The sequence below is a fragment of the Crocodylus siamensis genome, chromosome 14, assembly GCF_052110815.1.
Source record: "Crocodylus siamensis isolate JL-2025a chromosome 14, ASM5211081v1, whole genome shotgun sequence".
In the NCBI taxonomy this organism is placed as follows: Eukaryota; Metazoa; Chordata; order Crocodylia; family Crocodylidae; genus Crocodylus; species Crocodylus siamensis.
The window spans coordinates 1,587,757-1,612,129 of NC_143408.1; the positions used below are offsets into that span (position 1 = coordinate 1,587,757).

Below are 24,373 nucleotides of genomic sequence, written 5' to 3' on the forward strand. Positions count from 1 at the left end.
TTTAGCAGCTTTGCACAAACACGGCTCCCGGCTCCCTTGCACGGGGCAGCACCTCCCAGCTGGGCTGCTTTTCCTCTCGACATCCCTCCAGCCCAAACCACAACAGCCCGTGTCCTATTTCTGCCGGCTCCCGGCACAAACCAATGGGGGAGCGAGCCAGGGAAAGGCCTCCTATATAGACCCGCGGCGCCCGGGACTTTCCAGTTCCCCATCAACCTGCTGCGGGACTGCACCGAGGAAGGGGAGACGAGGCCAGGCCGGGCCACGGGTGGGACCTGCGCCGCGCCGCGCGCCGAGGCCCCGGGGCAGGCGCGATGGTGGGCCTGGCGCCCGCCCTGCTGCTCCTGGCTGCGCTCCACTGTGCGGGGGCTCGAGGTGAGGTTGCCCGACGCCCAGCGGGGCCTGCCTCCTGCGCCCGCCTGCACGACTGCTTCGGGCTGGAGGGGGCCGTGGGAGCCAAGTGCTGGGAGCTGAGGACTCCTGCCCCATCCCTGCAGGGCCAGCAGCAGACCCCCGCGCTCGGGGCTGCACGCAGCTGTCTGGCTGCGGACCCTAGGGTGCTGTGCACCTCGGCCCTGGAGCCCCTGGCACAGGGCGAGAGGTGGTGCGCAGCAAGGGCGAGTCTGTTTCCAGTGCCACACGCAGTGTCCGGGAGCAGACGGGGGCTGTAAAACAAGGCCAGTTGTCTGCTGGCTCCAAGGGACCCCCGCGGTGCAAGGAGCCGCAGCCAGCCGACGTCCCTGCCAGGGCTCCGGCTCCCGGGGGTGCTCTGCCACACCTGGAAGCCATCTGGGACCCCCCACCCCGAGGAGCTGCACTGGACGCCTGGGTCCAGGGTCCAGGCTGGTCACCCGGCCTGGGAAGGGTCACTTGACCTCCCCAGGCACCTGGACCAGGCTGCAGGGAGCAGTCCCCCGGGCAAGGGCAGCTGGCAGGGCACTGGCATTGCACCTGGCACCGAGAGCAGCCCAGAGACCTGGTGACAGGCCACCCCGAAGCTCAGACTGGGCACGGGGGTGGCTTCCTTGCCCTTCCCTGTGCCCTGGTGTGGAGGGGGGGATGCTGGTGGTCAGCGTCTGGAAACACGAGGACAAGCTGAGGTTATTTAGTCCGGACAAGAGAAGACCGGGGGGGGGGGATTTGACCACAGTCCTCCAGTACCCAACCTGGGGTGACGGAGAGGACAGAGACGGGCTTGTCTCTGTGGCCAAAGGGGACGGGCCAGGAGCAGGGGCCTCAAGCTGCAGCCGGGGAAGTAGAGGATGGGGGCGAGGAAGCGCTTCCCCACTCCGAGGGGGGCCGAGCTCGGGAACAGGCTGCCCGAGGGGGCTCTGGCATTTCCAATGCTGGAAATTTTCAGGAGCAAGCGGGACAGAGATGTGGCCGGGCTGCTCCTGCCTAGACGTGGGCCCCGAGGACCCTGGCAGCCCGACCTTCCCGTGCCGGCGGTTGGGTTCGCAGCGCTCTGCACATCCATGTTCCCCCTACTTCACATCCCTCCTTGTTGCCCCCTCGCAGGCAAAGACCCGCGGGTTTTGCAGGGCGTACTATTTGCATGTCGTATTATTGCATGCATACGACTTCGCGTCGTCCTCTTCGCAGCAGATCCCTGTGGGAGGACACCCGTGCGCACAGCCCGGGGCAGATACTTATTCTGCTCCAGGCTCTCACCTTCTCTGTTTCTTTTGCCCCATGACCCTGTCCGCTTTCGAAGGCAGTTTCCCTGCTGCTCTGCCACCGGGGAGCCGTGGTCAGGGGCTCCCCAGGACTCCCTGCTCCAAGCACAGCAGCCCTGGGGCACCAAGGTCAGCCCCAGCCTGGCCTCGTCAAGGCAGGGCCGGTCTCTGCGGCCGCGCTCAAGCAGCCCCGTTGCGTCGACTGCAGGGCAGCGGAGTCCGTGGCCGGCAGCCTCTCCTCGCCCCTGCGCCAGGCCCCCCCCTTTCCAGCTGGTCCCAAGTCAGGAGTTTTCCCAACTTCTTTCGGGTAGGTTTGGGGCAGGTAGGTTTGGGGCTGCCGGGAGAGCTCAGGGGGTGCAATGCAAGCAGGGTGGTTTCCGGGTTAGAATAAGGTGCTCTCTGCTTCATGCCCCGCTGCAAAGGGTTTCCGTGACTGGGCGCCGTGCTGCTCCTCGTGCCCGAGAGACTGGGCAAGGCTCCATCCCTTTCCGCGGCACCAGCCCACTGGACTCGGCGGCCGCCCCTCTACGGACCGCGTTCGGCCTTTCCTCTTCTGCCCAGGGCTCGGCTTCCAGCCTCCGCCGCTCCTTGTGGCAGCGAGGCCCGCGAGCCGGCTCTTCTGTGCAAAACAGCCCTCTCGCTCCGGTTCGTTTTAACCCCCATCCTTTCCCGTCAGCTCTCCTGCTTCCAGGGTTGCGCGGCACTGCCAACCCACATCCCCCATCGCCCTGGTTGCCTTTCCATGCCCCTTTTCTGGCTCTTCTGTCCTCTTTGAGGTGCGGGGACCAAAGCTACGCACGGTATCCAGGGGGTGGCTGCACCAGAGGTTTAGAAAGGGGGAGAATGAGAGTTTCCGTTCAGTTTGCAATCCCCCGGGATAACGCCCCCCGCGCCTGCCTGCTGCCGAGCGCCGAGCTAAGGGTCCACGATGCCTCCCAGAGCTCTTCCCTGTGCGGTGACTGCTCACGCACAGCCCAGCACCAGGTCCATCTATCTGCGGTCGTTTCCCCGCCCCACGTGCATCACTTCGCACTTATTAGCACTGGATTTCCTGTGCCACCGGGTTGCCCATTCACCGAGGCACCATTCGTTAGCTCTTCACAGCCCGCCCAGGGCTTTACCGCTCTAAATAACAGTTTCATCTGCAAACCTGGCCACCTCGCAACCTACCCCCTCCGCTTCCCAGGTCAGCCGTGACTATATTAGCACAGGTCCTGCAGACACCACCGCTCCCTGTCTTGGGGCTCTGAAATGTGACCGCTTTCCAGCCCGGACCCTGCCGCCCCATCCTGGGGGCTGAGGCTGCATCGCGGCTGTGGCCGAGCTCCCGGGGGGCTGGTGCTGGGGCTGGTCGGCTCATGCTACAGATGCAATTGCTTGTCTGGATTTGAGTGCCGCACCTGGGATCCTGCAACCACATCTTCCCAGGCCCTGCTTTTATCCAGAGGCTTAGCATTTGTGCTCCTGGCTTGATAAAGCCCCCAAGGCCAGGCCCTTCTCGCCTGGTGATCAGATTTTGGGAGGGGGAGAGGGAAAGGGGGGGCAGGGTGCAGCATGGGGGGAAACAGCTGATGCTTTTGCACTCTACTTCCTTCAGCAGAGCCCGAGGAGAACGACTCTCACCTGGCCAAGACCAAGACCAAGACCAAGACCAAGACCAAGCCACTGGGAAAGCACAGGAAAAAGGTGCCCAACGGGACTAGTCCTGACATGGACACAGCAGGTAACCCCCCCACACCTTGGAGATGCTGGCACGATGTGGCGGGTCCGGGCCTGGCCCTGCTACGGAGTCACTAGGCATCCTGGCCAGGGGAGCGAGTGGGCACCAAGAAGCATCTGAGGAGCCCCGGGGCTGGGGGCACCAGCAGGGCTGCGTGGGGTTGGGAGAGCAGGGGACTGAGGGACACCAGCTCCCTCCTACCCCTGCCCCTCTCAATTTAACCTTTATGTATTTAAACAATTGAACTTAAAACCCAGCTCTGAAACCCTTGGGGGCTCCCCGTCTGCAGGGACAGTCCCTGCCCCGGTGGAAAGCCCCACCGCTCCGTGCATGTGGGTGCCCAGGTGGACACTGCTCCCTGGAGCCGTCTGTGCTGCAAGGGGCCCTGGAAGAGCTGTCTGAATGCATCACTTGAGCTGCATTTGCACCTCGAGACGGGGACCCCAGGGTGCTGGGAGAGGGGGTGGTCTGGCCACACCAAGTGGAGTCCCGCTCCCTGCCCCAGAGCGATCGCTGCGTGCACGTGTGCCGGTGGCAGCCCGAACTGGACCGAGGCAGCGGCACGAGCTGGGCTGGGGGTGTCAGAGGGAGGCGGCTGGCAGGGGCATCAGACAAGCTCCCTGGAGTGCAGGAGGGCTTGCTGGGCTGGCACGTTGGCTAGCCAGACCTGGCTGGGTGCTCCACTGCCTCCCAGGTACCAGCAAGAATTAAAAGCACCCTGATCCAATACTAGCATGGGCCCCAGAGATGCCCCGTGCAGACCCATGGGGTCCATGAGTCTCTGCAAGGGGGCCAGCAGACCTGCCCTGTCCCTCATCCCCATTTGCTGCAGCCTGTGCTGGGGGATGAGGGACTTGATGAGGCTGGAGGTCTGCAATGGCTCTGTTTTACCTGGGAATAGCCATACAGAGCTATAGGCAGCACAGAGGCAATGGTCTCGCTACTGCCCTTGCGATGGTCTGGGGTCTGCCACGCCAGCCCCAGCCAGACTGTCTCTGGGGTACCTGGAGACCCCATGCTCCCGGGAGCACTTTCTCTGTGTCACACCTTCCCCTTTTTATAAAATGTCAGACTGAACGAATGCTTTTCAGACAGCAGCCACCCTCGCAGACTCAGACCGTCACCTTTCCATCAGTCTCTTTGGCCATGTCAGCAATCTTCCAGCTTTACTGCATCACCAGCCCCCTTTATCCTTGTCCATATTTCAGTGTGCCCCCAGGTCAGGTTGTGGGTCTCGTAAATGAGTGTCAGCTGGTGTCTCTGGTCCAGTTTTGTTCACATCCTCATGGTCAGGGATTTTGAGCAGATGCTTGTGATGCCTTCATTTGTGATCTCTCCTTTTTGGTTAGCACAGCTTTAACTGGCCAATGTCCGTCTGGCCAAGGTTGCACTGCATCATATTTGACAGTGAAAGAGGTCTTATCCCTTTGCAGCAACTCTGCATCTGACTGTACTTGCCCGGTCCTTTCCGCATCATCACAGATGATTTGGCACCTTCATTTTGGACCCGTGTCAGGGAGCGAGTTTACACACACATTGTAGCGAAGTCCTGTGCGCGACTCTCCACATCACAGGGCCGTAGCGGGGTGGTGCCAAGCAGAGATCCTCTTCCCCCCTTGCTTTGTTAAGCAGGTTCTTCGCTTTGTGCCGGTCCGTTGCACTGGGGATGTTTGGGGATGGATGGTCTCACGACGCTAGTGATACGCTTGAGCCAAGTCTCAAAATTCCCGGGTTTGAACCGCGGCCCATGGCCAGTAATTCCAGCTCTTGGGACACCACGGCACGCAAACGCAGCTGCTGTACGCCAGACGGCTGGTGTCGCTGGGGTACCTCAGGCACCGCTGCTCCTAGGAAATGTAAGTGGCCCCTGTGGCGGGCCAGTAGGGGGCGCTCCTGCGTTGAGCCGCCCACCCCCCTGCGCCCGACCCCCTGCCAGGTGCCGAATGCCTCCCTGGGGCGCCTGATGCTCGGCCGGCCCCTCTCCCGGAGCACGCTCGCTAGCCTGGGGGTAACGTGCCGCCACCACCCCGAGAAGGGACTGTCTTGGCCCTGTGTCCTCGGGAAAACACAGGCCTAATAGTCCGACGGGTACTCGACCCGGTACAGGCACTTGGGGCACTTCCCCAAGTCAGGGGGCAAAGAGTAAAGTCTCCCTTAGTCCGCAGACCTAAGGGGTCTCTTAGGCGTAACTTAGACCCACCCCTCAATAAGTCTCCCATACCAGTCAAAAAGGAGAACTTTATTGATTACAGGGGTAGGGGAAACTAGGGTACAGGGTTGAGCAATATCTTAGAAATCCTAGAGAGCAAACAGTGTGGCTGAGGTAGCCTTTTGATCACGCATCTGTGTTACTGCCTGCTAAATATCTAATCCGATTGAGTAGCTTCCTCACAAGCATCTTCCAGAGCTCTCCAGTTTCCCCTCTGGAGTCTGGGGGTGAGAGAGAGCTCGGTCCCGATGGCAAGGCTCCTCTGTCTCCCCTGCTTTGCTGCTGCTTCCCCTCATGGCCCAAGAGAGAAGCACGAGCCTCCTCCCCCCCCAACCTATACAGCCCCCCTGACCTCACTCACCTGGGCCAGTGGCGGTCAGCCCCAGTTGGCTGTCAGCCAACCAATTTGAAATGCATCACCTGTTACCGGGCAGATCCCAGCTCCCCAGGTAGAAACCCCCCACCCAGGTCATTGATGCCAGTCGCGTGGGCAGAGGGAGCAGGTCCCCCCCCCTCAGGACTGCAGCCAGTTCAAGTTACCTACAGAGACCGGCCAGGGTGCGGTCCCCTCCGTGCTGGCCCATCTAATCAAATGGTTGCTGCTCAGAGATTTTAGTCACAGTGACACAGGGCAGAGATTTTGGGGAGAAACAAGGTGGCTTTCTGCCACACTTCCCCCCCTCCTTTAAAAGCTTGGAGCCGTAGCTTCACAGAGGTATGGAGACAAGCGTGCTTGTGCTGGGCCTCTTCATGCTGGGCCTCCCGCTCCATCCTTTTCTCCTCCTGCTCCGTCCTTTTCAGCTCCAGCTGAGTCTTCACGTGCTCACGCTGGGCCTCCATCTCCATCTCCATCTCCATCTCTGCCTTCTCCAGCTGTGTCTTTCCACACTGGGCCTCCATCTCCATCCTTTTCAGCTCCAGCTCATACCTGAGCTTGCCCTTTCGCTCCTCCGGAGGGGTTGATTTCCCTGAGGACTGCGAACTTGGCGTGCGGCGCTGTGATTCTGGGGAGGACTCAGGAGTTGGCGTGTGTGGAGGTTGCTCTATGGCTGAGTCATTGTCACACAGGAGTTTAATCAGTTCCTCCTTCTTTAGCCCTTTCTTCACATGAAGACCTCTCTCTTTCGCCAGCTCTTTCAGTTCAGGCACGGTCTTTTCAGTGTACTGCTCCGCCATCCTGGCTATCTACACTATCCAGTCGACCCGATGCCAAATTAGAAATTGTTTGCTCAAGGGATTTCAGTGACTCTATTACTCTTCCCAAATTATGCCTGTAAAGCTGCAAGGTATTCAGATCCCTCCCCTGCCACCACATGTGGTGGGTGCAGGGATCCCACCTAGGTAAAACAGCTGGGTATTCGTATCCCACCACTGCCATCACGTGTGGCAGGCCAGTAGGGGGCACTCCTGCGTTGAGCCGCCCACCCCCCTGCGCCCGACCCCCTGCCAGGCTCCGAATGCCTCCCTGGGGCGCCTGATGCTCGGCCGACCCCTCTCCCGGAGCACGCTCACTAGTCTGGGGGTAACGTGCCGCCACCACCCCGAGAAGGGACTGTCTTGGCCCTGTGTCCTCGGGGAAACACAGGCCTAATAGTCCGACAGGTACCCGACCCGGTACAGGCACTTGGGGCACTTCCCCAAGTCAAGGGGGCAAAAAGTACAGTCTCCCTTAGTCTGCAGACCTAAGGGGTCTCTTAGGCGTAACTTAGACCCACCCCTTAAGAAGTCTCCCACACCAGTCAAAAAGGAGAACTTTATTGTTTACAAGGGCTAGGGGAAACTAGGGTACAGGGTTGAGTAATATCTTAGAAATCCTAGAGAGCAAACAGTGTGGCTGAGGTAGCCTTTTGATCACGCATCTGTGTTACTGCCAGCTAGATATCTAATCCGACTGAGTAGCTCACTCACACGCATCTTCCAGAGGTCTCCAGTTTCCCCTCTGGAGTCTGGGGGTGAGAGAGAGAGCTAGGTTCCGATGGCAAGGCTCCTCTGTCTCCCCTGCTTTGCTGCTGCTTCCCCTCATGGCCGAAGAGAGAAGAGCGAGCCTCCTTCCCCCCCAACCTATATAGCCCCCGTGACCTCATTCACCTGGGCCAGTGGAGGTCAGCCAACCAATTTGAAATGCATCACCTGTTACCGGGCAGATCCCAGCTCCCCAGGTCGAAACCCCCCACCCAGGTCATTGATGCCAGTCGCGTGGGCAGAGGGAGCAGGTCCCCCCCCCTCAGGACTGCAGCCAGTTCAAGTTACCTAAAGAGACCGGCCAGGGTGGGGTCCCCTGCCTGCTGGGCCCACCCTAATCAAATGGTTGCTGCTCAGAGATTTTAGTCACAGTGACACAGGGCAGAGATTTTGGGGAGAAACAAGGTGGCTTTCTGCCACAGCCCCTTGTCACATCTTCCCAACAGGTCGATTCCTACTTTGCCCCATGGAAGAGCAAGTCGCTCATGAGGCATTGTTGGTTGTTCTGGCTGGGCACCCCGTCACCCCATCCTCAAGGTCACTATTTATCCAGGGCCAAAAGACATCTCTGGCTCTGCTCATCACTTGGTCATTCCCAGATGCCCTTCACGTATTCATTCAAAATGTGCCTCTCTCTCGCCACGGCACACATTGCAATCAATCTCTGTACTGTTTATGAGCAACTTGTGAGATCCCTGGCAGCTCATTTTTAACGTTGCGAATATGCAGGGGGAAACAGATTTTTTTTTCCTTGTTCACGTACTGCTTGTATCGTCTTTGGCCGTTTCCATCACCAGCTCATCTCAAGTACCTGGAGATGCATTGCATGAGGCTTTGTTCATTTTCACGCTTATGGATTTTGGTCCAGATCAGTCAAGCTGTGGACTCTTTGATGGGCGGCATGCTCTTGAAAGCACGTCTGCTATCATTAAGTGATGTTCAGGTTGTAAGGCCGGGGTCATTTCATAGACATTGGGGCTGGAAGGGACCTCGAAAGATCATCGAGTCCAGCCCTCTGCCCCAGGGGCAGGAAGTCAGCTGGGGTCATAGGATTATCACACTTCTGCAATCTTACATGTAGCCGCTGCAGCATTTCATGCCTGACCAACCTTATTTCCATCTATGATAAGGTGACGGAGTCTGTGGATGGGAGTAGAACAAGGCTTTCAACACAGTTTCCTACAACATTTGCATCCAGGAAATACAGACTAGATGAAAGCATTTGTAAGGTGGACGCAAATGTGGCCGGCATCATTGCATTCAATGGAGTAGTCAGTACTAGTTAGGAGGAGGTATCAAGTGGGGTTCCCCAGGGGTCTGCCTTGGGTAGGGTATTAATATTTTCATTAATGAATTGGACAATGGGACCGAGTGCACACTTCACAAATGTGCTGATAACACCGAGTTGGGTGGAGTTGCAGACTCCGCAGGGTCGGGCTGGGATCCAGGATGACCTGGGTAAGCTGGAAAAAACAATCCACAACCAACCAGATGAGACCCAACAAGTGCAAGGCTTTGCACTTGGGACAGCAGAATTGCAGGTACAAATACAGACTGAGGAGCAACTGGCTGTGCTGCAATACTCCAGAGAAGGACCTGGGGGTTGGTTATAGTAAACCATAAGCACAATATGAGCCAGCAGTGTGTTCTTGTTGCCAAAACCCCAACAGCAAACGGGGTTGTATTAATAGAAGTGTCACTTGCAATCAAGGGAAGTGTTTCTTCCGCTCTGTTCAGCAGTGGAGAGACCTGGGGTCCTGCATCCAGTTTTGGGCCCCAGATTTAAAAAAAAAAAGGTGGACAGCTTGGAAAAAGAGTCCAGTGCAGAGCTGCAAAAATTATTCAGGTCTCGGGAAGCTTGGCTTACGAAAGAAGCTGAACACTGAGGGATATTTAGTCTGGAGAAGAGCATGTGGCACCAACAAATTCTACCAAGGCAAGCAGTGGGAATTTAGACCAGGGGCTGGGAGACACTGTCTGACTCTGAGGGTGATCCAGCCATGGGACAGGCTGCCCAGAGAGGCTGCAAAACCTCCATCCCTGGAACAAGGTTCAGAAGCAGCTTAGACAGACCCTTGGCTGGGCCGATCCTGCCTGGAGCAAGGGCTGGACTAGACATGACATCCTGAGGACCCTGCCAGCCCTGCTTTCCCACCATCTCCAAGTCCTCTTTTGGATATTCCAGCCCAGCGCCGTGAATATCTGGTCATAAAGTCATGACATCTTGTGCATCCATAAGCCTGTCCAATGGTCTCTGTTCAAATTTCGGCATACAATTTCTCTGCAGCCAACTCAGCCCTGGCTGCACACAAGACTGGCTCCCAGACACTGTAATAGCGCTGCTCCCTGTCACGGGCCAGTAGGGGGCGCTCCTGCGTTAAACCCCCACCTCCCTGGGGCACCTTGCATCCATCCGACCCCCTTCCTGGAGCACACTCACTAGCCTGGGGGGAACGTAGCTGCCACCACCCTGAGAAGGGACTGTCTCGGCCCTGTGTCCTTAGGGAAACACAGGCCTAAAGTCTTATGGGTACTTGACCCAGTACAGGCCCTTGGGGCACTTCCCCAAGTCGGGGGCCAAAAAGGAAAGTCTCCCTTAGTCCACAGACTTAAGGGGTCTCTTAGGCATAATTTAGACCCACCCCTCAAGAAGCCTCCTACACTGGTCACAAAGGAGAACTTCACTGATTACAGGGGTAGGGTGAAAATAGGGTACAAGATAGAGCGATATCATAGAAATCCCATTGAGCAAAACAGTCTGGCTGAGGTAGCCTTTTGATCACACATCTGAGTTACTGCCAGCTAGATATCTACCTGGCTCTCGAGTGGCTTATTCACAAGCACCATCCAGAGGCTGTTGGAAATCCCCTCTGGAGGCAGGCCGTTCCTTGCTCATGAGCTATGGGAGAGACAGCCCGTTTCAGATGGTCACCCTCCTCTCCATGCCCGAGTCCCCCACATGGCTGCTGCCCCCTCCTCCTGGGCAGCCTTGATTTATATAGCCCCTGTAACCTTGTTCACCTGGTCCAATGGAGGCCAGCCTCGGTTGGCTGTCAGCCAACCAATTTGACATACATCACTAGTTGCCGGGCAGACTCCAGCCCACCAGGTAGAAACCCCTCACCCAGGTAGGTGATACCAGTCACGTGGGCAGAGGGAGGAGGTCCCCCCTCCCTCAGGACTGCAGCCAGTTCAGGTTACCTAAAGAGAGAGGGTAAAGGGGTGTCTCCTCTGCTGGCCCATCCTAATCAACTTGTCACCAAGCAGAGATTTTGGGGAGAAACAAAGGTGGCTTCCTGCCACACTCCCAATCCACCTTTAGTGGCATCCGTGGATGCCTGCTAAGGGGTCAGTGTATTTTAGATCTTTAAGTTCACCTTCTAGTTAGGACCAAGAAGCCAGGATCAAGAACTAGCACAGCCAAAGGCGATAAGGATCAGGGGACCAATGTTAATCCTGAAAAACTGAAGACACCATTTGTTATGAAGAAATATCAGCTTGAAATGTTGGCAGCCAGAGAAAGCGGGAAAGATGGCAACAGACATTGGGAAATCATGAAAAAAGTGTTAAAGAAGCTGCAGCGAAAGTCTTGGGGAAAAAGTCAAAGGGAGATGAAGACAGCCCTGGTTTAAGGAGGCCGCGGAGACCAGGAAAGCAATGAGGGAAAAAGGCTTGTAGACCAACAGAAATATTACCGCACGTGCAGCTCTGCAAGGACGAGAACAGGAACTGGTGAAGTCATCAGAAGAGATTATTACAGAAAGCCGCTGGATGATTTGGAAGAAGAAGGATAATGGGGGGAAATGAGGGACTTCCTGAGGAGGTACGGCAGGAAAAGGGGTTTTAGAGTAAGGTTAGCAAGATAAGGATGAACCAGGGAAGTTTCTCGTGGAAAAGGGTCGAGTTACAGTAATGGCAGCAAGACTGAGGAGCATCTGAGCCGCGAGGAGCCGGGGGAAGCGCGGGGCAGCGCCACGTCCGATGCAGCTGAACCTGAGAGAGTCTCTGGTTTGGGGTGACGTCTTGGAAGGCCGTTAGCACCTAAAGAATAGAAACCATTGGGGAGTAACAGCATTCGGCCTGAACTCATTGAAGGAGGATGACTTTGGCTAGCTGGGACAATCCATAAAACTGATCTGTTAATCTGAGAGAGAGAGATTGGATGAATGGAAAGAGGCCATTACATGCCCAAGTTATAACAAAGCAGAGTACAGAAGCTGGAGAAAGACAGCTCTGCTCCCAGTTGCATGTAAAATATTATCATACATCTTACTGCAAAAAATATAGAAGAAAATTTAGGGGATTATCAATGCAGTTTTCACAGAGGTAGATCCACAAGAAACCAGATCTTTGCTATATGAGAAATTATTTCATAGATTTCATAGACATTACGGCTGGAAGGGACCCTGGAGGATCACTGAATCCAGCCCCCCACCCCAGGGGCAGGAGGTCAGCTGGGGTCAAAGGATCCCAGCCAGATAAGCATCCAAATGTGTCTTGAAGGTGTTTAAAGTGGGTGCTTGAATGGCCTCCGGGTGCAGTCTATTCCAGACCTTGGGGGCTCGGACAGTGAAGAAGTTCTTCCTTATGTCCAGCCTGAAACGGTCTTGCAGGAGTTTGTGACCGTTCGACCTCGTCATCCCTTGGGGCGCTCTGGTGAACAGACGTTCCCCCAGATCCTGGTGGTCACCCCTGATAAACTTATAGGTGGCCATCAGGTCACCCCGAGCCTGCGCTTTTACAGCCTAAAGAGTCCCATGGCTCTCAGCCTGTCATTGTAAGGTCTGTTTTCCTGACCTCTGATCATGCGCGTGGCTCTCCTCTGGACTCTCTCAAGCTTCTCCACATCCTTTTTGAACTGTGGAGCCCAAAACTGGACACCGTACTCCAGCTGCAGCCTCACCAAGGCCGAGTACAAGGGGAGAATGACGTCCCGGGATTTGCTCGAGAAGCATCTATGGATGCAAGCCAGCGTTTTGGTCGCTTTACTAGCCGCAGCATCGCATTGCAGGCTCATGTTCATCTTGTGGTCAATGATGACCCCCAAGTCTTTTTCTTTTGTAGTGCTATCCAACGTAGCACTGCCGAGCCTATAAGGGTGCTGCAGGTTTTTCCTCCCAAGGTGGAGAACCTTGCATTTTTCGGTGTTAAACACCAACAGGTTCTCGTCCGCCCATTTGCTGAGCTTGTCCAGGTCAGCCTGGATCACCCGCCTGTCCTCTGGTGTGGATGCTTTGCCCCAAAGTTTGGTGTCGTTAGCAAACTTGGCCAGTTTCAGCAATGACTTTCATTGATGGGCTTTTACATGGACCCAGTCTCCAGGCAGGATAAAATGGCATGGCTCATCTGGTTCTTTGGGAAGGGCTGCCCGTACCTGTGAGTGAAAAGCCGTAACACACTTCATTAGTGCCTTACTATAGTCCAGAATGGTATCATGAAGTGAATGTATATCGCAAAAGTGGGAGGCAACAGGTGGCAAGGCGGGAGCCTCATGGGTCTTCCCATTAGACTTTCATGTGGGCTAAGCCCAGTCTTTTGGTTGGCAGTAGATCTCATACTCATAAGGGCTATGGGAAGTGCATCTGGCCATTTTAGGTGAGTCTCAGCACAAATTTTGGCCCGTTTATTTTTCAGAATGCCATTTTGGCGTTCCACTTGGCCCGCGGCCTGTGGATGGGATGGGCAATGGAAGTCCTGTTGGATCTGCAGGACTTTGCAGACTTCTTTCATTATCTGTCCAGTAAAATGAGTTCCTCTCTCAGAGTTCAGGGATAAAGGAATACCAAACCTTGGAATAAAGTCTCTGAGCAACTTTTTGCTTACAGTGATGGTGTCAGCTTTTGCACATGGGTAGGCTTCTACAATAACAATACAATACAAGAACAAGAACATATTCCTAAGAATCACATTTCTGCATTGGAATAAAATCTAATTGTAAATTTACAAAGGGTCTCCAAGGTGGGGGATGTGCTGCCTTCTCTGTTTTTACAGGCTTTCCCACATTACGGGCTTGGCAAACAGGACAGGTGTGGCAGTACTGTTGAGCCACAGATGGAAAAGTTGGAGCAAACCAATCAAGCTTCACCGCTTCTATCATCCCCCTTTGGTCACATGTGTCACGCCACAGTGTATGCGAGCAAGACGAGGAAGAAGGACCAAGGGGCCACCAGGCGGTCCGGGGAGCACCACAAATGGTCAGGGTGTAACAAAGACCCAGCCCGTCTCCACGTGTGTTTCTCTGGTTCTGGAGCCTGATCTTGGAGGAGGGCAACGTCGTGAAGACTTGCCAATGGAGACGGGTCAGTCGGAATAGACAAAACACAGGCGTGGCCTGAGGAGTGGAAATAGCCGCAGCTTTGGCAGCGGAGTCTGCCAGAGCGTTCCCACGTGTAACATCATCATAAGGTTTCTGGTGAGCTTGGCATTTAATAATAGCAAAAGCAGAAGGTAATTGTAAAGCATTTAACAAGGCCATTAACGTGTGGACCATTACTAATCTTGGCACCTCCTGAAGTGAGGAAGCCTCTTTGTTTCCAAAGTTAACTATAACCGTGGACAATACCAAAAGCATAGCAAGAATCAGTGTAAATATTAACAGAGGCACCAGAGGCCGGGGTGCAAGCCCTGGTGAGGGCCACAAGCTCAGCAACTTGAGCTGAATACACATTAGGTAAGTGATGGCTTTCTACAACATCGTACTGGGAACATGCTGCATATCCTGCAACAAGGGAACTTTTTGAGTTTCTTTGACACGATCCATCAACATAGACTACTAGATCTGGGTTTTGCAAGGGGTTGTCCTTTAGATCAGTGCAGGGCATTGATAGGTGAGCAGTAACAAAAATGCAGTCATGGGGTTCACCATCCGAAGGGGTAGGTAACAGGGAAGCAGGTTTAAAACAGAGTACCTAGACAGGGTGACATTTCCAGCAGCGAGAAGCAAGATTTCATACTTAGTTAGTTAATCTAGCATTTGAAAGGTGTTGGGTTGTTGTTTTTAGTAAAAGGGCTGCTTCAGCAGGTAGGACAGCAACAGGAAGGGGAGAACCTAATACAAGGGTGGAGGAAAGTTCAACCGTGACGGCGGCTGCAGCTACAGCACGGAGACATGGGGGAAATCCGGCTGCACCTGGGTCAAGAGCAGAGCTATAATAAGCAATGGGACGGTGCTTGTCTCTACCTGCCTGAGTAAGTACTGCAAGTGCAAATCTGTCCTTTTCATGACAAAAAAGAATAAAAAGTTTAGTATAAAATCGGGAAGGCCTAAGGCAGGAGCTTGCAACAGAGCTTGTTTAACAGAGACAAAAGCGGCTTCGATCTCAAGTCCAGGGTAAAGGCTCAGGGGTATTAACAGGAGTCAGGTTTTGCAATGGCTCGACTATAGAGGCATAGCCAAGTATCCACTGACGGCAGTAGCCAGCCATGCCTAGGAAGGTACGCATTTGGGACACAGTAGTTGGTCTAGGGATTTTAAGAATAGCTTCTATTCTGGAAGAGGAAAGCAGTTCTCCAGCAGAAATATCATGACCTAAATAGTGGACATGAGGAAGACAAAGTTGTAGCTTTTCTTTAGATGCCTTATGGCCTTTTAGGGCAAGAGAGGTGAGGAGAGTTAAAGAATCAGGTTTACAGGCTTCAAGGGAGGTAGGTGCCAAGACCAAATCATCAACATATTGCACAAGCACAGAATTTTCTTTAAATATTATGTCATCTAGATCTTGCTTCAGAATTTGAAGAAAAAAAAAAAAAGAGAAGGGGATTCAGTATAGCCCTGGGGCATAATGAAGTCCTTGACAGGTAAATGCAAAGAGAAACTGGAGATCAGGGTGTAATAGGGAGAGAGAAAAATGCAGAACACAAGTCAACAGCCGTAAAATAACAAGCTTTAGGAGGAAGCTTTTTTTACAGGCCAAGACAGTAGCTGGATTAGGTACAACAGGAAAAGTAGGTAAAACGGCAGAATTTACCTCATGGAGGTCTTGTACAAAGCGATAGGTATTCTTTCCGGGTTTTGTTTTTTGTTTTTTGTTTTTTGTTTACAGGAAGAACAAGGCCTCTTAGTCGGGACAATGATACCTTGCTTTAAAAGGGCAGTTATAACAGGGTGCATCCCTTCTTCAGCTTCTGGATGCAAAGGGTATTGAGCAACTTTGGGTAAAGGCTTAGCTGGGTTTAATCTAATTCTTACAGGCTGGGCAGTATGGATTTGTCCTACTTCATTAGCATGCTGGGACCAGAGAAACGGAGGGACAGCTTTTATGATTTCTTCTTGCAACACAGAAAGGTCAGGGAACTCAGGCTCAGGAGGTGAGCTAGCTAAAGCAGCAAGTGCTGCTATCTCCTTATTACCAGGGCCATCTAAATAAACACCATTAGGAGAGCAATAGATAGTACAGCCCAGTTTATAAAGCAAATCTCTGCCTAACAAATTAACAGGAGAACAAGGACTAAGGAGAAAGGCATGCTGATCAGAAACAGGACCAAGAGAAACATGCCATGGTTGGGAAACAGGGTGAGGAACTACTGGATTTGAAATCCCTACAGCGTTTACAACAGCAGAGGAGAGGGGAGTTGTGGAAAACTCTTCAGCTCGGAGGGTAACATTTTGTAGAGATGCCATTTATCACGCAGGAAACGCAGGGATCATCTTGATTAAGTGGGAGAAGCGGGGCTGTGATGATGATACTATTCCTCAGGCTGGCCTAACAGGAGGCTGCCCGATTCAGGACAGAATTGAGTGAGAGGAGGTGGTAGCAGGTTAAATGGCATCCCGGCTGGCCAGGCCGGCGAGGACATTGAGCCTTGCAGTGTCCTGGTTGGCCACAATAATGACAACTGTCATTAATTTGGGACTGAAATCCTCCTCGTCCCATCCCACGACCACACCTCCTGCCTCTGAACTGTCCTCAGTGGAAACCTCGGCTTCTGTCCCTGCCTAAAGTCTGTAATTGTAACGACAGTAGCTTCGTTTCCGTGGATTCCTTTTTCTTTCCCTGGCAGGTTGTACAGTGATTTGCAGTGGTGCCCAGTTCTGCAAGGGGCTGAGTCTGCCACCTTACAGCACTTGTGCACAACCGTTCCTGGACTTTAGAAAGAAGTCTGTGGACAAAAGCGGAAGCAAGTGCTGCTGGGGCAGTTGCAGCTGCATTTTCAATACCAGAATGTCTTTCAAATACTAGTTTCAAGCGGTCCATGTGTCTGCTGGGGATTCTCCTGTATTTTGTTTACAGTGATGTATTTTGGCCCAGTCAGTTTTCCTGGGGCAAATTTTAAGCACAGCCTCAAGGAGGCATCTTCAGGCATCTGTTAAATGATCTCCTATTCCGGGGTCTTGGGGAGACCGAGTCACCTGTGCGATGAGGCGGTTGCGGACCTCAGAGGGCAGAGCACTTCTCATTAATTGGTTCAAATCTGCCCAGGCTGGATCATAACATTGGATTACAGTTTCCAATTCATCTTTAAATTTCTGGGGTTCCTCCCTGATGTTGGGAAATTGTTTAACAAGGTTTAGGAGATCTCCTGGGGCCCAGGGGACAGGGACTGTGATTGTAGTTGCCCCATTTGGACCTTGCCCTGGACATTGGCGTAAAGGCATAAGCTGAGCCTTTTTAGGTTTTAAAGAAGGGGCTGGACCACACTGGGTACCAGACCGTAACCAAGAGGAGGGGGTTGAGATTTCAGGAGACAGATGCCATGTCTTCGGTGGACATGGGCATGCCCCGGGGGCAGGTGGGCTAATCCTGCCGGAAGAGCCTATTTGGTTACTTCGGACTTCTTCAGGTTCAGGTTGTGCCCAGGACTGATATGGGGGTGGCACATTAAGAAAAGCAATTATATCTTCTGCAGATTCATTCTGTTATTTGTGGATCAAGTTGTGTTGGTGCTGATGGTACTATTGATGGTGAGTGAGTAGTTCTGCAAGCGGCTTAGTCTGCCAACCTACAGCAATTGCGCACAACTGTTCACTTTGTGGTGCACTTTTCTGTTTTAAATTCTTTTTTCTGAGATTTCAGTTTCTCTCGGGAGTCCTTAAGACTCCGAACTTGAGATTCTTGATGTCTTTTCAAAGCCTCTTCATACCAATCAAAAAGTGTCCCACTGAGTCTGTGGTATATTACTACCTCCTACCTCAAGGTCTCTGCGGAGATGAACAATTTTACTTAAATCAAATGTTCCCTCCAGGGGAAACTGCGGGCTAAAATCATCTCTGGTATACCGCTTCCATTTGTCTAGAAACTTACAACGTTTATGGCCATCGTGTGTGTACACGGACAATGCTGGAGTCCCATTTGGCGGAGCCGGTATGTCTTTAGACCCTCCGCTCCCCGTATCTTTAAACTCAATTCACACAGGTCTTTCATACAGGAATGGCTTATTCAGGGTGTCCGGTCATGTTGTGCGATTTGCTCGCGGCACAGAGATGCTGCGGCTAATGTCCAAAGACAAGACTCCACTGCAATAACGGCACACAATGCAGTTCCTCAGGGTTAGACACGGCCCATTATGAGGGTGGGGAAAGGGTAAACCTGTCCACTGGGTTGGTCATGAGGTTCCAGTTGGGCCCCCTTGCGTTCGAAACTGCCCTTCCAGGCAGCCTTGGGGCGGCTGAACCCACCCTTAGTCCCAGACCTGGTCAGTGGCTTGTATTTCTCAATTCATACCTCTCAGTTCACACAAGGGAATTTCTGCGTTGAGGCATGAAGTTCAAGAGCATTTCTTTAGTCTCAGCCTTGGTCAATGCTTATCGTGGAAAACGTTCACACCCTAAGAGTTTCCACCTTGCACCCTTGCTTTCGAAGAGCACACAGAACAAGTCCGGTGTCCTCGGGCCTCAGAGAGACCTCCTACAGACCTTAACACAATTCACACGGGGAAATACTTTCATTGACAACAGCAACACAGAGTCCTTAACCTTAACTCTTTCTACTCACAGTTACTACTTACACAGCGGGTCTGACAGTTCTGGCAGAAAAAAAGTTTGGACAGGGTGAGCCTCAAGCAGTGAATCAGGAAGACACAGAGACAGCCTCTCACTGAAAAGCCTCAATAGAGATTTCAAAAGGTCTCTTCCCGTGGTTTGGTGCCAGGGCTTCAGTGAAGAGATGTCTGTGTCCCAGCTGATCACTCCGGGCGTCTCTATCCGAGTCACGGCACCAGATTGTGGAAGAGATCAAACTTTGCGTTGTGGTTGAATCAGAACTGACAGAGCCAGGTTTTCTTTATTGAGGGCTATACCGTGATCACAGGGAGGATTCATACAGCGAGGGGAATCACCCACTTGTCTGTTCAAAGGAATCCTCCCCCTCCCTACGTTTTCAAGCATTTTTATACTTAAGACAGATAAAGAGAGAAAAAAAATATGACCTTGGAGAAACTAAAACAAGTTGACTTAATTGGACCTCTGTGCACAGGGTAATAAGACATGCAGGATTTCTTAATCTCAAAACATGCAACTGAAATGAGCAGTATCAGCACTTCTGGTCTCTGTCTGTTCTTCTAGTCAAGTAGGCCAGAAGCCCGACTACATGTACTCCTACAGTAGTAGGTAAAATTCATCGTCATGTTCTGCCATCCAGGCCCATCCCATGTCCTTAAGGAAAAGACTCCTTAGGTGCCTTGTAAAAGCTGCATAGTTAGGAGCAAACTTGCTGACATTACCCAACATGCCCAGCAAACTTTGAAATTCCCTTTTTATCCTCAGGCTTCAGCATATTAGGGATAGCCTGAACCCTGGGCTTGTCAGGTAAGGTTCCCTTTGAGGTCAGCTGCTCCCCCAAATATGTCATTTCTGTTGTCTTAAACTGGTATTTGTCCTCATTTGGGTTCAGGCCGTTAAGCTCTTGCAATGCCCAGTACTTTTCTCAGCTGTTCTTGATGTCCCATGGCACCATGGCCCTACATTACTGTGTCATCAGTATAGACCTTCATAGCCACTAGGCCCTCTAGCACAGTCACAGCCAATTATTTCAGGCAGAGGGACGCTTACTGAGTTTTGGCAAACCATCGAGGGCTGCATGGCAGGCAGCCAGGAGCAGATACGTATTAATTTTCTAAATTTTTTAGGGGCCCCTGTGGGCCAGATAGAACGGCTTGGCGGGCCACATCCAGCCTGCAGGCTGCATTTTGCCCACCCCTGCTCTAGCATCTGGCCCCCTGTGCAGTGAAACATTTCTGCAGTGGAGCAGACCGCAAGGCAGACTTAGGAAGCAATACCTCCCAAATGATGCATCAAAAGTGCAGACTTGGTGCCCTCAGGGCATTTGTACACACCACGATCTTTCTCATTTACAGCGTCACAACTGCATTTGTTTGCACAAGTGGGATTTCCCGCCACTTTAAAAATCTTTTCAACGTGTTAAAGTAAAACAGCTCAGACATGTTTTATTTTGCATCACTGATGCTTACCTCACCCTACCTATGGATTCGTAGTGTGTAAACACAATAATGTGTCCAGAAGGAGCTACCAAAATCCTGCTGAAGCATCTGATATGCTGAAGGATTTGGCTTCTGCCATAGCTGACAATAGCTCATTTCTTTTGTGGGTTAGAGAAAGTGCTCTCTTTTTGTGTGTTTGTTCAACTTCTTTGGGTCTACACAGAGCTGTAACCCTCCTCCTCTTCTCTCTGCAATGACCAAGAAATGGCCCCGGCCTGTTGTTTCATCTAGTCCCCTAATGATGCCGTTTGCTGCTATGTTTTGTAGCTCTTCTGGTGGTCTCTCTCTTCAGGCACATATCCCTGGCTCTGCCTCAGCTCTTAACCATATTTTGCATGTCACTGTGAGGCATCCATTCCCTGCGACTACATTTTTATTGATACTATTAATCTCCATTGATGCTATTAGTGCCTTCCAGTTTAGTTCAGTGCCATCTTTCAGCATCTCTTTGGTACACAGCTTCTTTATAAGACCTAGCACCTTGCACATGTACAAGCTTACAGGTAGGTGCTCTCCTCTGCGGGCCATCACACTCATGTTTTGTGGCATTACCTTTGTATCTCGGTGCCAGGGGAGCCTCTCCTAGCACTGGAATCCCTCGGTTATTGCCTTTAGACTCACTTCTGAGCCCCTTACACCTCTCTGTTTTATAGTTTGTGATTATGCTGCCTTGTGTCCCAGTATTTATCCTGCAGGTAATGTAATGCAAGTGCTGTTCCATCTGCATTTCAACTAGCCATTAAAATGGGCTCTTCTTGACTCACGCTTGGAAACGCACTCTTCCTTCTCCCTGGAGGCTGTTCCTATGCTCACGGCCTATACGTTCCTATTTTCTCCACACATTTTAGCACAGCGGTTCAGTGCATCACAGCTATATTTTTACCTGAATGCTGGGACCTCTCTCTACTCATGCAGGTTGGCACAGTGCTGATGGTGTTTATTGCTCCACATGTGACTACTTGCCCAGCTGCAGTTTTGCGGACCGTTCTGTGGCTGGAGTCGGCTCTTGTGAATCTTCCTCTGGGCTCTGTACATGTGTTTCTGCTTGTTCTGCAGCTCGGCATGACACGCTGCCTTTTCTAGTAGCAGGTCCCTCTCAATAATCACTCAAGCTTTTTTCCCCTGTAGCATCCTAGGACTAATCTAGTCTTTCATGAGAGTGCCGGCGAAGGGTCCACGTTCCCAGGACTGACTTACAGTTTCAGGTCTGGGACAACTCTCCCACTGGTTCCCCTTCTTCTGTTCTCATCCTGAACATCGCTTTCCTCAAGTCACTGTTTTTTCTAGGAACACAATGATCTTCAAACATTTTAATTATTTCTTTAAGTCATTCCCCCTTCCCCCTCTGTTTAGTAGGCGCTATACCTGTCCTTTGCCTGTGACTTAAGAACAGTAATCTTCCACTCTTCCTCTTATATGTCTGCTTCTGTGGCTTTCATGTGCAGTGCAAATTGCTCTTTGAACCTTTTCCAGGCAGCTGCAGCATCTCCTTTCATTCCCAAGGGCTGGGGGAGGAGATGGGTGGCAACTTCATTTTCTCTTTCACTGGACCTTGAGGTTTGTGATGTGAAACAGCTCTTTATTATATACAGAAACTTGCTGTCAACTATAGACAGGAAGAGGTAGCTATATCTTCAGATCATGCTATTAGTGCCTTCAAATCAGTGCCATCCTTCAACCTTTCTATGGTACATGGCCTTGTAACACAGTGCTTCATACAAGCCCCAAACTGGCCGCAGTCCCCAGCGTACCACAAGCTCTTATTCTCGTTTTCCCTTTTGATCTCAGTGCCAGGGTGCCCTCTCCTAGCACTCAAATGGTCCCTCCATTATCAACTTTTGACAAGTATTTTTTTTTACTCCTTCACTTCTATAAGCCCCTTATACCCCTCTCTGGTTCGGTTTGTGATCACATTTCCTCGTGCCCCAGTATCTGTCTTGTAGGCAATGCAAGTGCAATGGGCTCAAGTTGCAGCAAGGGAAGGCGAGGTTGGATATTAGGAAAAACTCTCTCACTGAGAGGAGGCTGAAGCACTGGAACAGGCTCCCCAGGGAAGTGGGAGACTCTCCATCGTTGGAGGTTTTTAAGGTCCAACTCAACAAACCCCTGACTGGGATGATGCAGTTGGGGCTGGTCCTGCTTGGAGCAGGGGGGTGGATTAGATGTGACCTCCTGAGGTCCCTTCCAGCCCAAATTGTCTATGAGATTAATTAAATAGCCAGTCTTTTGAGTTAGTCTTCCACTGTTCGCAGGAAAAGCTCTTCCTTCTCACCTGAGCCTGAACCTGCACTTAACACGTGTCCGCTCCTAAATGCTCTCCCATTTTACCATAATAGTTCAGTTTGTTACAGCTTCTACGTTTGGGTCGGAAAGTGGGGCATCTTCTATAGCCCTGCTGGGTGCCTCATTACTGACACCGGTGTTTTGATTCCCATGTGCCTGCGCTTGCCCAGCTTCACCTGCGTGGACTTTGCGGGACTAGCAACAGCGCTCCCGGGTATTTCACATGTGCCGTTTTCTAGGCTTTGTACTTGTATTTCTGCTTCTACAACTTGACATGTATAAATTGCCCTTTATACTGTCAGGTCCCCTTCTTTTAGTAAGAGCTCCCTGGCTTGTTTAGTATAACATCCCTGGTCTCTAATGAGAGAGTCTGAATGTCCCACAGTCGTCTTAGTTTCAGGTCTGTGACCAACTCTTCTATTGCTTCCCTTCTTGGGTTCTCACCCTGAGCAGATAGCTTGGGAATATTTATACACGCAGTACCACGAAGAAGGACCTGGGTGTCGCAGCGGACCATAAGCTGAACGTGAGCTGCCTCTTATTGCCAGAAAAGCCAGCAGCATACAGGACTGTGTTAACTTGCAAATCAAGAACAATTTTTCCACTCCCTTCAGTGAATTTGGTAACTGTCTGGAACTACCTGAAAGGGTGTGGATGGGGATGGGCTTTTCTCCGTGGCTGCAGGGGACGGGACTAGGAGCCATGGCCTCAAGGTGCGGCAGGAGGAATTCAGGCTGGAGACGAGGAGGAACGCCACGACTTGGAGGGTGGTGGAGGGATCTCCAGCCTTGAAGTGATGGGAGCAGGCTGGACAGACCCTTGGCTGGGATGGTTTATTCAGGGGTGATTCTGCCTCGAGCAGGGGGGCTGGACGAGATGCGACCCCATGAGGTCCCTTCCAACCGGACTTCCCTCTGATTGCTTGTAAGCAGTGTTGTTCTAGGAATACAAATGACTCATTATTGCTGCAAGGTTGCCTTCTTTCCCCCTCTGTCTAGTAGACTGTCGGGGAAATTGGCCAGCTACTGCATAGCACCCATACACTGAAGGGTGGGCTCATACACCGATGACCACTGGCCACATCCCGTCTCTGGGCTCGTTCCTAGCCGCGATCAATTAGGCAGAGAACGAGGGAGTGTCCAGTATGTGAGTTTATTACTCTGCAGAGGGTACTCAATGTCCAGAGACAAAGAGAGATCCCCTGATCGGAGTTCGATAGTACTTTTTATGTTAACAGGTCATACATATGCAAATATAAGTATACATAGGCATAAGGCATATATGCGCGCGCATCTTTGGGGAATTTCCACAAGTCTGGGGTCCTTCTACGTGCTGTTGCTGGGTTACAGAGCAAGCTCGAGCTGGCTGAAGTTGGTTTGGTGGTCTCCAAACCTACTGTCAGTCAAGGGGGGGGTTTCAAGCCTCTGCTTTTAAAAGGTCATCTCCTGCTTCCCTTTTTTATTTATGGTTGTTTTTCTTACAAGACTTTATCCCCATCCAGCACTTCCTTGCTTGCAACTGTTAAGAGCAGAGCGGTCTTATCTATCTGCCCCTGTGGCTTGCACATACAGCGCCCCGCTCCCCTCTGAGCCAGCTCTTCTCCCTGCCCCTCAGGCACCAAGTGGACCTCCTGGTTCAACATCGACCACCCGGGCGGGGACGGCGACTACGAGACCCTGGAGGCAATTCGCTTCTACTACCGGGGCCGCGTGTGCACCCAGCCCCTGGCCCTCGAGGCCCGCACCACCGAGTGGGAGCTGCCTGGGGATGTGGGCGAGTTCGTGCACGCCAGCCCACGCAAGGGCTTCTGGTGCATCAACCGAGAGCAGCCCGAGGGCAGGACCTGCTCCAACTACCACGTCCGCTTCTTGTGCCCCTTGGGTGAGTAGGCTGCCCAGCGGGGTCACAGCCATGGGTGCATAAGGGGCACTGTCCCTCCACCCCTCTGCTAGACGCACACACGAGGTGTGCAAATGGGGAGCGTTGGCATTGCCCGGTGCAGCCAGGCATGGGGTCCCCCCCCTCCCGCATGGCTCTGGGCTGACGGGAAGGTTTCCCTGGGCAGGGGGCAGGTCAGCAATGGGGTTG

The 24,373-nt window shown here is 52.5% G+C and overlaps 1 protein-coding gene across 3 annotated transcripts in view; it reads left to right on the forward strand.

Moving 5' to 3' along the window:
- Positions 1 to 228: 228 nt before the first annotated feature.
- Positions 229 to 24,373, forward strand: part of CILP2 (cartilage intermediate layer protein 2) — a 34,252-nt gene continuing 10,107 nt past the window's right edge. For 2 of the 3 annotated variants that reach the window (XM_090027776.1, XM_090027778.1), the window contains exons 1-3: positions 229 to 375; positions 3,274 to 3,399; positions 23,900 to 24,166. In XM_090027776.1, coding sequence (XP_089883902.1) covers positions 315 to 375; positions 3,274 to 3,399; positions 23,900 to 24,166 — 454 coding nt within the window. In that variant the 5' untranslated portion in view covers positions 229 to 314. The remainder of the gene's footprint in view (positions 376 to 3,273; positions 3,400 to 23,899; positions 24,167 to 24,373) is intronic. The other variant, XM_090027777.1, reaches the window with a different exon arrangement.